This window comes from Equus quagga, chromosome 14 (genome assembly GCF_021613505.1).
Source record: "Equus quagga isolate Etosha38 chromosome 14, UCLA_HA_Equagga_1.0, whole genome shotgun sequence".
NCBI lineage: Eukaryota > Metazoa > Chordata > Mammalia > Perissodactyla > Equidae > Equus > Equus quagga.
The window spans coordinates 26,862,342-26,875,208 of record NC_060280.1 but is presented as its reverse complement, the minus strand read 5'-3'; the positions used below and the strand labels follow the sequence as shown (position 1 = coordinate 26,875,208).

General features: G+C 35.7%; 1 protein-coding gene across 6 annotated transcripts in view; it reads right to left on the bottom strand.

The window, feature by feature from the left end:
- NUP98 (nucleoporin 98 and 96 precursor) overlaps positions 1–12,867 on the bottom strand; it is a 105,176-nt gene that overhangs the window by 27,614 nt on the left and 64,695 nt on the right. For all 6 annotated transcript variants that reach the window (XM_046637868.1, XM_046637869.1, XM_046637870.1 and 3 more), the window contains 5 exons: positions 12,027–12,140; positions 10,939–11,077; positions 7,150–7,327; positions 6,237–6,401; positions 422–604 (listed from right to left, as the gene is read on the bottom strand). In XM_046637868.1, the coding sequence (XP_046493824.1) occupies positions 422–604; positions 6,237–6,401; positions 7,150–7,327; positions 10,939–11,077; positions 12,027–12,140 (779 nt within the window). The remainder of the gene's footprint in view (positions 1–421; positions 605–6,236; positions 6,402–7,149; positions 7,328–10,938; positions 11,078–12,026; positions 12,141–12,867) is intronic.

The following is a 12,867-nucleotide window of genomic DNA, read 5'->3' as shown; positions in this document are numbered from 1 at the left end:
TAAACTCATAACATGCCAAAAGGCATTAGCAGGAGGAAGTTGAGACAGAGCTTAAAGAAACCTCTATCTACTAGGTTTAACTTTTGTGGAGCACTTTCCAGAGCCTCAAAACCACTCTGTGAAGTAAAAAAGTAATATTTTATAGAGAAAAATCAGTGCTCACAGATGTTAAATGACTTGCCTAAAGTCACACAGTAATAGTTACAAAACTGGGATTAGAATCCAGGTCTTCTGAATCTTAATATACCCTTCCCCCGAATGGGAAAATGTGGCCCAAACATTGGCCATATTTCTGTTTTTTTCTCATTCCAGTAAGGACTCAAAGCTCTTAAATCAATAACCAAGGAAGAGGCCCAATGTTATACAAGGGAGATACATTAGTTTGGCTTCCTGTTGTAGTAAGGGTGGGTTAGGACTTCACCTGTAAGACATGTGGATTAATTCCCAGTGAAGATGCAATGTGTGTTGAGGCGGATACAGGTTCCTGATCCTCAGGCACGCTCTCTTCTAACACGGAATCCAAAACTGGCTCCTGGGTGATATCTACCATGTCACTGTCCAGTTCCACAACCCTCCCTAACTGTTCCACCTCTGGGCTCTGGCTCTGTAGATAGCAGAAAGATAGATCAGGAAAGCAGCATTAAATACACCGAATAGACACAGAGCTTCTAGACCATATTTAGTTTATTCAGAATATGATACAGCAATATTAAATCCTGCCCATTCTGTCACAATGTGAGGAGCATATTTGCTAAAGAGGATTTAACAACAATACCCCCTAATTCTCCTATAAGTACTTGGGATCCAAATGATGGATGGATGAATTGACCCTTTTGTAATACAGTGTCTGGAACCTAAGCCAGTACCCATACTGAACAAATGGTGGACAAAGGCTATGCCTTACCTGATTTAGCTAGCAACTGTAATTTTCCGATTTGCAAAGGGTCACCCTGCCCTCACACTACCTTGTAGCCAGAAGCCATTGGGAAAAAAGAATAAAAGGTACAAATATCAAAGTATCTAGTAACTTTATATTTTCTTAAAGAAAACATTTCAAAATAAATTTCTAGTAAACACAACTTTGTGCCTGGAATTTATCTTTTGGGTGACTGAATCCTAAGGACAGCTGGGTTCTTACCTGTGCAGTACCATGTAAGATACGAGGACTGTCTACTCTAATTTCCCAAAAGGGAGAACAAAGTAGTAACATTAGGAACAATTTTAATCTGGGAATAATTCTTCTATATTTAAAAGTGTCAAGAGTTATATTTATTAAGCAGTTTTAAATATATAGTCATGACTAACAGTTTATGGCGTGAAAAGTAAACACTTATAAAGCTGAAGCACACTGTAAAATGGTACCAGTTCAGTACAAATTCACTAAATATATTCTAAACTTGCATATGACCTGGTAAAATATTAACAAGTGGCTAAGCCAATTCACGAAATATTTTCAATTCAAAAAGTTCTACCAATTATTTTAGATTATTTGTAGATTTGTGGATTATTAACCTTCCACAATTTTTGGCTTATCTTTCAAGAGTGGCCTATTTCAGGCTAAACCTCAGATGGATGCAACAAGTAGTTTAAAAAAAAATTCATGACTTCTTTAGAGAAAGAAACAATCATTAGCATAATTTTTTAATGTTATATTAGCTATTACTCTCCTGTATTCCTTTAACAAATATCCTTACTAAAAGACTGTCTGCTCCCATTTATAATTGTAGAAAAATTGAGGTGTTGGATGCATGGTGAATTGCTCCTTAAGATGTGAACAATCCCCAAGGAGTGCTCTAACAAAACTGGAAGCTAGATAATGGTCTAAAGGCAAAGATGATACTACTTTTTACCTCTTGGGGAGGGTACAGGCAGGCCTATCTACTTTGATGTTTTGAATGGGGGGGGGGGGGGGGGTTGCAACCCTGGTGACGATGCTCCTATTATAATTACCAGAATTATGGGAACACTCTTATCCCAATGGTTCCCTAATGTGTTAATTTTAAACCAATTCACTTTTAAGAAAAGTTCTGAAACTCCCCACCCTCTCTCTGACAATCTGTCAGTTAGGATACTGTCCTTTGTTGGGCTCCCACAACACCAAGTCTCTATCTATTTTATACAATGTATCACGATGTATTATAATTTCTTGCATATCTGTCTTTGCCCCACCAGATTGTCAAGGCTTGAAAACAGAGATTATGGCCTACTGTTTTCTATATGCAACACCAAGCACATCATTAAATTCAACATTCACTGAACACTTTCTTTGCTATTTTTATTGCCTAAGGCAGTGCCTGGCACACAGTGAAAAAAGCAATTAATAACTATGAAAGAATAAAAAGGAGAGAGGAAAAGTGGGAGGAAAGAAAGAAGAGAGAGGATGGTTCCAACTTATTACACTAATCAACACAGGAATAACATTAACGCATGAGAGATTCACTTAGAACATTTTTAGGCAAAATGGAAGATTTCATCAAATAACTAGATTAGAGACCTAAGACACCCTGCATATCTTTAAGAAGAACGCTAAAGATCAAGGTTTTATTCGCTCCACCCTCATGCATAGATTTCAAAGCTATGAGATATCATCTAATAAGTGGACAAGGGGGAAGTGAATTACTATGAAACTATGAGGATCTGGTAAGCTCCTAGCACCACCTGTACGTGAACAAGCATACATAAGTCTGAGTACTTATTTTCAGAGAAATCTTGGGAGATCAGGTGTTTTTCCAAAGCCAGTCCTGGAAAGAAAAGTAGACTAATAAAAAAATGATGGCTCAAAAGGAATTGAGGAGGAAAAAAAAAAGGAAGCCCCTGGGAGGTCTATGGAAAAGAAATGGGAGAAGCAGCCAAATAGAGTATCATTTTAAACCTCTCTTTCCTACACTGTAACTCCTGAACGGGGGGTATCTTATTTATGTCTAAATATCAGCACAGTACATTCCAAATACCCAGTACCCAGATAATATCTGTAAAATGACTATTAAGATATATGGAGGATGAGATTTCACGACTGAACTTATAATGATTTGACAAACCTCCACTCTCCAACTCAAAAGAATCTTCCTCATACAAACAAAGCTCTGCCAGTACCCTAAAGATGGATCATCTCATCTCTTAATCCAGCAGGTCAAGTAATTCAAGCAGGTATAGTAAAATCAAGACACCATTATTTAGCAAATGGTAAACGACCAGTCCACGGTCAAACAGGTTTGAAAATAATTCATACTGTCCTCTCATCAAAATACTTTAACCCAGTATAAACACTACTGTTGCCCGCCTCCAAAACAACCAGTCTTCTAAGGACAAAGAATGTTTTATATTCATTTTGGTGGAAAATCAGCCTTATCAACAATATTGTGTTCTCAAGAGAAAATCCATGTCAGAGTTTCAAGGGCACATCAAAGTTAAGTGTGTATGTTTCCACACATACATTCAGGGATATTACTACAGAAGGCATAGGACTCTATAACATTAATATCTGAAGCAAAGAGGCTTGTGGCTACAGAATTATTTTATATATATGCAATACATATAAACTACATAAAAATATAAAATATATTATTAAAATACATTGATTCATTGGATAAGTTTAAATAGCTGCCATCTTATTTTTTTAAGTGTACACAAGACGCAATGGAATACTCTTCTAAATCTTAATCACTTTTTTCCTTTAAAAATTTTTTAAAATTTAATTGAAGATACTGAGTGAACAATGCTAAATTGCTGAGCAAGTCAACTAGTCTGCCTTGATGATAACTAAACACAAGTTACACTTCAGTATAAGGCTGAGGTAAAAAACTACACATCTCTCTGCCTGATCCCAAAGATCTGAGGTTTTTCAATAAACAGTGACCTGGCTGCATATCTCAGTCACCTGGGGAAAAGCATTTAAAATATAAATATGTCTGAGCCCCATGAATCAAAGCTTACCGAGGTATTGATGCAGTCAGCTGAAAACTGGATCTCAGATCAGCATTTTGGAACTAATGTTCTAACTACCAAACAAAATGTTGCTGAAATCACCCAAATTCATCTGTGTGATGAATTTTCACTAACATTTTCTCTAAAAAGACATAGAAGGGAAGATTACATAAAATTTTAGTTTCCTTTATGTTTTCTCGTTGCTTAGATTAACTTGCTCTCTTAGGTGCAAAGCGAGGCTTAAGAACAAACTGCAAAGAGGGGGCTGAGGATATTACATAAAAGGCGGTAGAATAAACGTGACCACTGAACAAAAATGTAAATCTTCCTAATACCTAAAGAACTCCCCCAACTCCACAAAGTCAGAGAGAGAACCTGAGATTGTGTACAGGAAAAAGAAAAATGCTACAGCAGACTAAAGGAACATCGTTATCATGGAAATCAAGCTCTACAGGGGCCAGGTGACGGGGTGAAGATAGTCATCTTGACGTTGAGATGAGAAGAGATCATGCTGTCTTTTGCGAGTTCATTCACATGGCTCAAGTATTTTCATCACGCCAAGTAAAATCTAGGCCTTTGGTACTAATAACTAAAAACTGTGCAACCAATGGCATTTCCCCCCTGCCTCACTTAGGTCACTGGGCAATATGAATGAAGAGTTCTCTAGAGTCCCACATTACTGTTCTAACACATTAGCCTGAATTTCTAAACAACTCTACCAACATCTCCCATTTCTGCTTTTCCCATGCAAAAAGTCAGACCATCCACTTCTTCAATCAAAGGAGGTATCTGAAAAAGATCCCTAATCATTATTCTCTTTGCTCATTTTGATCCTTATCATCTCTTTTTCCTAGAACCTTGTTCTTGTGAAATTTTTGGGTGCTCATCTTTTCAACAAGCTCTCACCTAGTGAAGTGTCTGTCATCACAGGAATTTATAATTATCTCTTACTATTTGTATTCTGGAAAGTAAAGAGCCTAAAAACCACTGATGGTCAACATTACATAAATTTGCTGTCTGTCCATCCACAGATGACGCTTTTCTTTTTCAACTGTATCTTTAGGATCCTACATAATTACTTTTATTGGCAGAATATAAGGCTAACTGACTCTTATCCTAAGAAATACACATAATGTAAGATCAAAAAACACTTTGGAAAGAAAGCAATTATACACAGGATATGATTCACACAAAATGAACAAGGATAATTGGAAAACCAAGTCCATTTACAGCATTTTTTTAGTTCAGAAGAGATTTCTTAGGGGTATTCTAGATGCTACAAAGATTGTAAACACAAAAGTCGACATGGTTCCCGTTTCCCACTTTTATAAGACCCTCCCCTCACCCTGTACGCGCAAATATGGACATATATACACAACAATCTCCAGAAAATGCCTCCCAAGAAATTATTTAATAAATCATAAAAATCTCACAAATCAGCAGCCATAAGAATTGTAGCACAAAAAATTCCAAAGGTCCTGCTTAGCAGCTGAGAGGTAGAGGATGCTTTACAAAGAAATTCTCTATCAAGTTCTTTTCTTTGAGGAAGTATGGCAGCAAAGAAAAAATTTTTTATAACTTGATTGAAGCTAAGTAACACCCAAATGAAAGTAAAAATCATTATGAGTTGGCAAAGAAACTACCTGATATTTAAATTACAAACCTTTCCCTAAAAGGACAAAAGGTTTATACTAGCTGAACAATACTAAAGAGTATGATACAAGTAATTGCAATAAACAATGCAGCCCCTACTCTCCCCAAGCCAAATAATTCATTTGTATTCTAAAACTTTATCTATTTCATAAAGATTATATATTGCTAAAATACAAATATCAAGAGATTACCTGAAGTATAAGCAAATAAGTTGAGAAAAATGGAGTTAAAAACCCTTGCAGAAAGCTAAGTGAACTTTTAAGAAAAACACGGAGGTAAAGAACAAGATTAAATTGCACATCAGGTAGTCCACAAAAGTACATTTTACTTTGCATCAACCCACACAAGCAAAATGCTATCTTAAGTTGATCACTGAGCAGAGAATTCAGCAAGTCCAACTGAGAGAGAGGGAGGTGTTTAAGAATGACAATCTGTAGAAGGAATGATCCAAACACCAAGAGAATTCTTTAAATCTTTCAAGTGAAAAACAGATGCCAGTACCACCACATGCCCTCCCTTCTACTTGTCTCAATGTGATTGCCAACACATTTGTACTCTTCAAAGTTCCAGGGATCATCAAACAGCTTTGTACTAGCTGAATGACTTGCTTTCAACTTCTGTATCACGGATTCCATTCAAATTCACTGTCCTTTCTCTACCTGGGGTGGAGGTGCTGGTTTGCCATTAAGAGCCATCTGGAATGGTGTGGCCTGGCCTGCAGGAGGCAAAGGGGCAGTCTTCAACTTTTTTGTACTAGTTTTGGATGGCCGTTCCTCCTCCTCTTCATCAGAATCCTGAAGGCCATACTTAGAAAAATGGGAGACCTAAGGAAGAGAAGGATCCAACAAGATCAATTTTAACACTATTATATTCAGAAGAGCTTCCATAATACTTGCCCTTGCAATTATGCAGAATTGGGGTGGGGGGGTAATGAGAGAGATCAAAATATTTAAAGCACAATGAAATGTCACCTATGACACTTTACCCTTTTTCTAAGATTTAGATAAAGTTTGGTGCATGTACTAGTTGCTCATATAATTACTAAATTAATATATTAACACACGAAACCAGATCCAAAGATCCTTTACTATTTTCACATTTATATACTGCCTAGTTGTTTTTTATCTACACAAGGGCCTTCAACAAGTTAAATAATCTAAGTGACCAAAAAGAGAAAGAAAACATTGGGTTAAACTATCAAGGAAGGGAGGAAGTCAACCTCTACATCCCTAGAAATCTTTAAAAGAATGACACTTAGGAAGAGTTCATCTATCAAGAAATTTTCTACCTGATGTCCCTAAATAATGCCATGCAGTAGAAAAACCACATCTTAGTAGTATATCTAAATGCTCACAGGATGTGGTAGAGGATTTGAATCATGGGCCCATAAAGTTTATAATAGCTCTTTATGGGTCTGGGGTTTAAACAGATGGGTAATTTGGAGCAAATCATGATGTATCTCTACATCTGTTTCCTAATTTGTAAAAAGAGAATTTAAGAGAAGACCTCTTCTAACACAAACATTTTGTGACTCTACCTACAATTTATAAGAACTAAGTTAAGTGACTTTACCTTAAACACCCAAGAACCCGTTTCAGGACGGTACTCTTTGAACTGAGCTCCCTGTTTCCTTGAAACTGCTTCCAATCTTCCCTCATAGTTGATATCAGCAAGTCGATCTGGGCTCTTTATTAAACAACGAGATGTTTTATCCGTTGGCCAAACTCCATCCAACGTAACTTCAGCCTTCCTGTAACGTACAACCAAGTAAAGTGTGTTTCATATTTAAGAAAGCCAAGTAATATCTATATAAATAGCAAATAAAGGTACATGTGTTACTTTAGAATTATTCTGCAGGTGTTTCCTTAACTTGTCTTGCCTCCTAAGGTAGGTAAACTTAAGAGAAAGGAATTACCCCTAAATCAACTAGCTCAATATCTGATTCAATAGTCAAATTCCATTTATTTTAAACTACCATAGTATCTCAATTATTTCCAATGTAATTTTACTAACACTTAAGCTGTGCATCCTTGACCAAGCCCAGTGGTCACAGTCCAGTGCTAAGACCTATGTCTTAGTGAAGGTCTTAAAGTGCTGTTGTACAACAACAGTAACAACAGCAGCAACTACCACTGAATGACAACAAATGCTTGCAGCATAAGGTATCAGGAAGATCATACTATTAACCACTAAATAATGAGTGTGAAGATGATTAGAACAGTGGTAATATATTCTAACATCAATACCTGAGTTCAAGGACTGTGTCCTATTCATTCTATATGCCTTGCACCTAGTACAGTGACTAGCACATAATAACTACCTTTTATAAACATTATTTTTATTGTGGTAAAAAGGCGTAACATAAAATTTACTATCTTAACCATTTCTAACTATACCATTCAGTAGTATTAAATATGTTCACACTGTTGTGCAACCAATCACAAGAACTTTTTCATCTTGCAAAACAAACTCTATATCCATTAAAAAAACTACTTCCCAATTCTCCCTGGCAACCACCTCTAGCCCCTGGCAACCACCATTCTACTGTCTGTTTTGATGAATTTGACTCTCTAGATGCCTCAAATAAGTGGTATCACACAGTATTTCTCTTTCTCTGACCAGCTTATTTCACATAGCATAACGTCCTCAAGGTTCATCCATGCTGTGCAGAATGAGTCAGAATTTCCTTCCTTTTTAAGGCTGAATAATATTCCATTGTATACATTTTGTTTATCCATTCATCTGTCAATGGACACTTGGGTTGTTTCTACCTCTTGGCTATTGTGACTAGTACTGCTATGAACACAGGTGTGTAAATATTTCCTCAAGATCCTGCTTTCAATTCTTTTGGGTATATACACAGGCGTGGAATTGCTGGATCATTTTTAATTTTTTGAGGAACCACCCCATAATCTTTACCATAGCATCTACATCATTTTATATTCTCACCAACAATGCACAAAGCTCCAATTTCTCCACATTTTTGAAAAACATTTTTTTTATAACCACCATCAGAATGGGTATGATCACTCATGGTGGTTTTGATTTGCATTTCCCTAATTATTAGTGATGTCGAGTATCTTTTCATATTCTTGTTCGCCATTTGTATATCATCTTTGGAGAAATGTGTATTCAAGTTCTTTGCTCATTTTCAATCAGGTTATTTGTTTTGCTGCTGTTGAGCTGTAAAAATTATTCTTCATATTCTGGTTATTAACTCCTAATTGGATATATGATTTGTAAATGTTTTCTCCCAACCTAAAGGTTGCCTTTTTATTCTGCTGATTATGTTCTTTGATGTACATGAGTTTTAAATTTTGATGTAGTCCAATTTGTTTATTTTTACTATTGTTGCTTGTGCTTTTAGTGTCGTATCCAGGAAATCCCTGTCAAATCATGCCATGAAACTTCCTCTATGTTTTAGTCTAAGAGTTTTATAGTTTTAGGTCTTTTTTTTAGGCCTTTGATCCATTTTGAATTAATTTTTATATATGTCCTAAGATTAGGGTCCAATTTTATTCTTATGCATGTAGATATCCAGTTTTCCCAAAACCTGTTGGGAAAACCTATTGAAGAGATTGTTCTTTCCCCATTGTATGGTCTTAGCAATCTTGTTGAAATCATTTAACCATATATGTGGGGGTTTATTTCTGGGCTCTCTATTTTTTCCATTAGTCTGTATGTCTGTCTTTATGCCAGTACCACACTCCTTTGGTTATAGCTTTGTAGTAAGTTTTGAAGTCAGGAAGTGAGAGTCCTCCAGTTTCTTTTCTTTTCAAGATTAGTCTGGCTATTCAGGGTCCTTTGAGATTTCATATAATTTTAGGAGAGGTTTTTCCATTTTTGTAAAAAAAAAAAAAAAGAAAAATGCTACTGGGATTTTGATAGAGATTGCATTAAATCTGTAGATTGCTTTGGGTAGTATGGACATCTTAACAATTTTAAGTCTCCAACCCATGAACATAGGATATCTTTCCATTTATCTGTTTTCTTTAATTTCTTTCAGCAATGTTTTGCAGTTTTCAGCGTCTTTTGCCTCCTGGGTTAAGTTCATTCCTAAGTATTTTATTCTTTTTGATGCTATTGTACATGCAATTGTTTACTTAACTTCCTTTTGGGATTGTCCATTGTTGTAGAAACTCAACTGATTTTTGCTTGTTGATTTTGTATCCTGCTACCTTGCTGAATTTTATAAGTTTAATTGTGGAATCTTTAGGCTTCTCTACATATAAGACCACGTCATCTGCAAGCAGAGATGATTTTACTTCTTCCTCTCCAATTTGAATGCCTTGTATTTTTTTCTTAATTGCTCTAAGACTTCCAGTATTATGTTGAATAGAAGTGGCAAAGTGGGCATCTTTGTCTTGTTCCTGATCTTAGCAGAAAAGCTTTCAGCCTTTCACTATTGAGTATGATATTTGCTGTGGGTTTCAAATATGGCCTTTATTATCGTTGAGATAGTTTCCTTCTATCTCTAGTTTGTTGAGTGTCTTTATCATAAAAAGGTGTTAAATTTTGTCAAGCGTTTTTTTCTGTATCAGTTGACATGATCATGTGGTTTTCTTCCTTCATTCTGTAAATGTGATGTATTATACACTGATTGATTTTCATATGTTGAACCACCCTTGCATTCCAGGAATAAATCCCATTTGGTCATAGTGTGAAATCAGTATTCAACAAGAATATTGGTCTGTAGTTTTCTCTTCTTGTACTATCTTTCTCTGGTTTTGGAATCAGGGTAATGCTTGCCTGATAGAATGAGTTAGGAAGTACTCCCACCTCTTTAATCTTTTGGAAGAGTTTCAGGAGAAGTGGTGTTAATTCTTCTTTAAATGTCTGATAGAATTCACCAGGGAAGCCATCTGGTCTCGGGCTTTTTTGGAGGTGGGGGTGGGGGGAGTTAATTACTGATTCAATTCCCTTATTAGTTATAGGGTTGTTCAGATTTTGTTTCTTCATGATTCAATCTTGGTAGGCTGTAAACATAAATGATTTTAACTATGGCCCTTTCTTAAAAGTTCTAAAGAGCTATTAGAAGCTATCATCTCACATTAAAATACAGAGAAAAATTAACCATGGTCACAGCAGAAATAAGAAAAAATAAAATACTACTAAAAAGTGTTTTTGGAAACTAACAGCTGGAGCTGATAATATTAAGAAAAAAGAATCAGAAAGTCATAGTGTAGTATTTCTTTGTGATTTATATTTCTAAATCAAAGTACAGAAACAATAAGCACACACTGTAGGATAAGTGAGAAAAGCAAGTTGCAGAAAAATGTATATAATATGAACATATTTGTGTTTACAGAAAAAAATTGTGATTTAGCAGATTATCTTCTAAATATGTAAATAAATTCATACCTATTTAGCCCTTCACCCACAGGTGGTTTCTGGTTATCATCTAAGTAGACAATTACTTCTTTCCTTCGGATATGCACAATATCATCCAAATTTAGATTTGTCAAATTCACATCTCCTTCAAAATAGATTGAACCGTAACCTACAATTCAGAGAAAATAGTTAAAAACTCATCCTATATAGAGGGCAAATACCTACTTTACACTTCTAATAAGTAAATAATCAGAAAAAACAAGCAGCTTTATTTTTTCTTTTTAAAGCTTTTTTTTCCTTTTTCTCCCCAAAGCCCCCTGGTACATAGCTGTATATTCTTAGCTGTGAGTCCTTTTAGCTGTGGCATGTGGGACGGCGCCTCAGCATGACTCGATGAGTGGTGCCATGTCCGTGCCCAGGATTCAAACCGACGAAACCCTGGGCTGCCTGCAGCGGAGCGCACGAACTTAAACACTCGGCCACGGGGCCGGCCCCATGCAGCTTTAAATTAATCAATATTTTAAATCTCCCAGCAATACTCTGAATGGGCTGTTTTCATCCATAATATGTATCAGAGAGTGACAGCAAAGACATTCTTTTCTGGTTTAACATCTGCATGTTTGCAGCACTTTTGTTATCCTCAAAACATTCTTCTTAAATTTCTTCCCAAATACCTGTACTGCAGCTAATATAAGCAACCCTTAGCACCTAGGCTACTGTATGAGTCGAAAGATCTCAGCCCTTTTTTTAATCCAATACAGCATGATGAGATTTTTTTTTCCCCAAGAAAATTATATCTGTAATAACCTTTATGACATGAAGTTGAACCTAAATATTACCCATCTCTTGTCAACTATACAATTTTCTTAGTATTTCCTGCTGTTTACAGTATTTCCTTTAATTGTAGAAAACTACAATAAACCAAACTGTTACCAAAGAATGTTCTACGGTTACAGTCTTGTTTCAGTACTTGTCAATCAGTGCCTACTATTCAGGCCAAGGTGGGTCCAAATGTAGGAAAAAAACAAATCCAGTTACCAAGAGCTTCCTTTTCTTAATTACAAAAATAAGGTGCAGATCTCTGGCTTATACACTACAACTCCTAAATTCACACTCACCTTTACGACCGATAGTGAAGTCAGAAACAATGCACTCTCCTTTTTCATTGGTAATTTTAGCAAGGTCATCCATAGATGGAATTGTATAGTAACCAACCTTAGTGAGAACAATGCCTATGACAAACAGAAAATATAATATTAATTCTGATTGTCCTCAGAGGAATTTCCGGTAATATTTATTTCACTCCTTTTCTCTTTTAAAAAATTTTCTACAAAATGAGTAACTTGTAAAATTACCTCAATAATCAGTAACTAAATTACTATATAAAGAAAAAATTATAGGAGTAAAGCATTTTTCCAAACTGGTTTTCTAAGAAACAATACTCCTAGGAGAAACTATGTATTTTTTTAAAAAAAGCTTCATGGGCAAGTACGTTTGGGTAACATGCACACGACAGCGTATTATAGGCTCTGAGAACTTGCAAAATAATGAAGCCTATTTAACTTTACTTAATCCAGTGTTTCTGAGACTTAATCACAGAACCTTGTTTTCACTGACATCCGTTAACATACTGCACTATGAAACCCATTCCATAGAACACATTCTAGGAAAGGCTTACTTAACCACTTTTTCTTTTATTTTAAATGTGAAGATACCAAAACTCAGGATGGAGAGAACCTGCTTTGGCTTACGTAGTAATTCAGTGGTAGAGGTGAAGCTAAAACTCCAAACCCAATATTTTTTATTTTATAGCCTATTGTCTTCCATAAACCTCTTATATCTTCCAAATTTACATCCCCAAATAGCGAAAATCAAGACGAAAAATCCTACATGAGAAAGTCCCACAGACCAACGGAAACTTCAAGGTCTACATTAGTGTTATTTTAAAAAGCATCAACT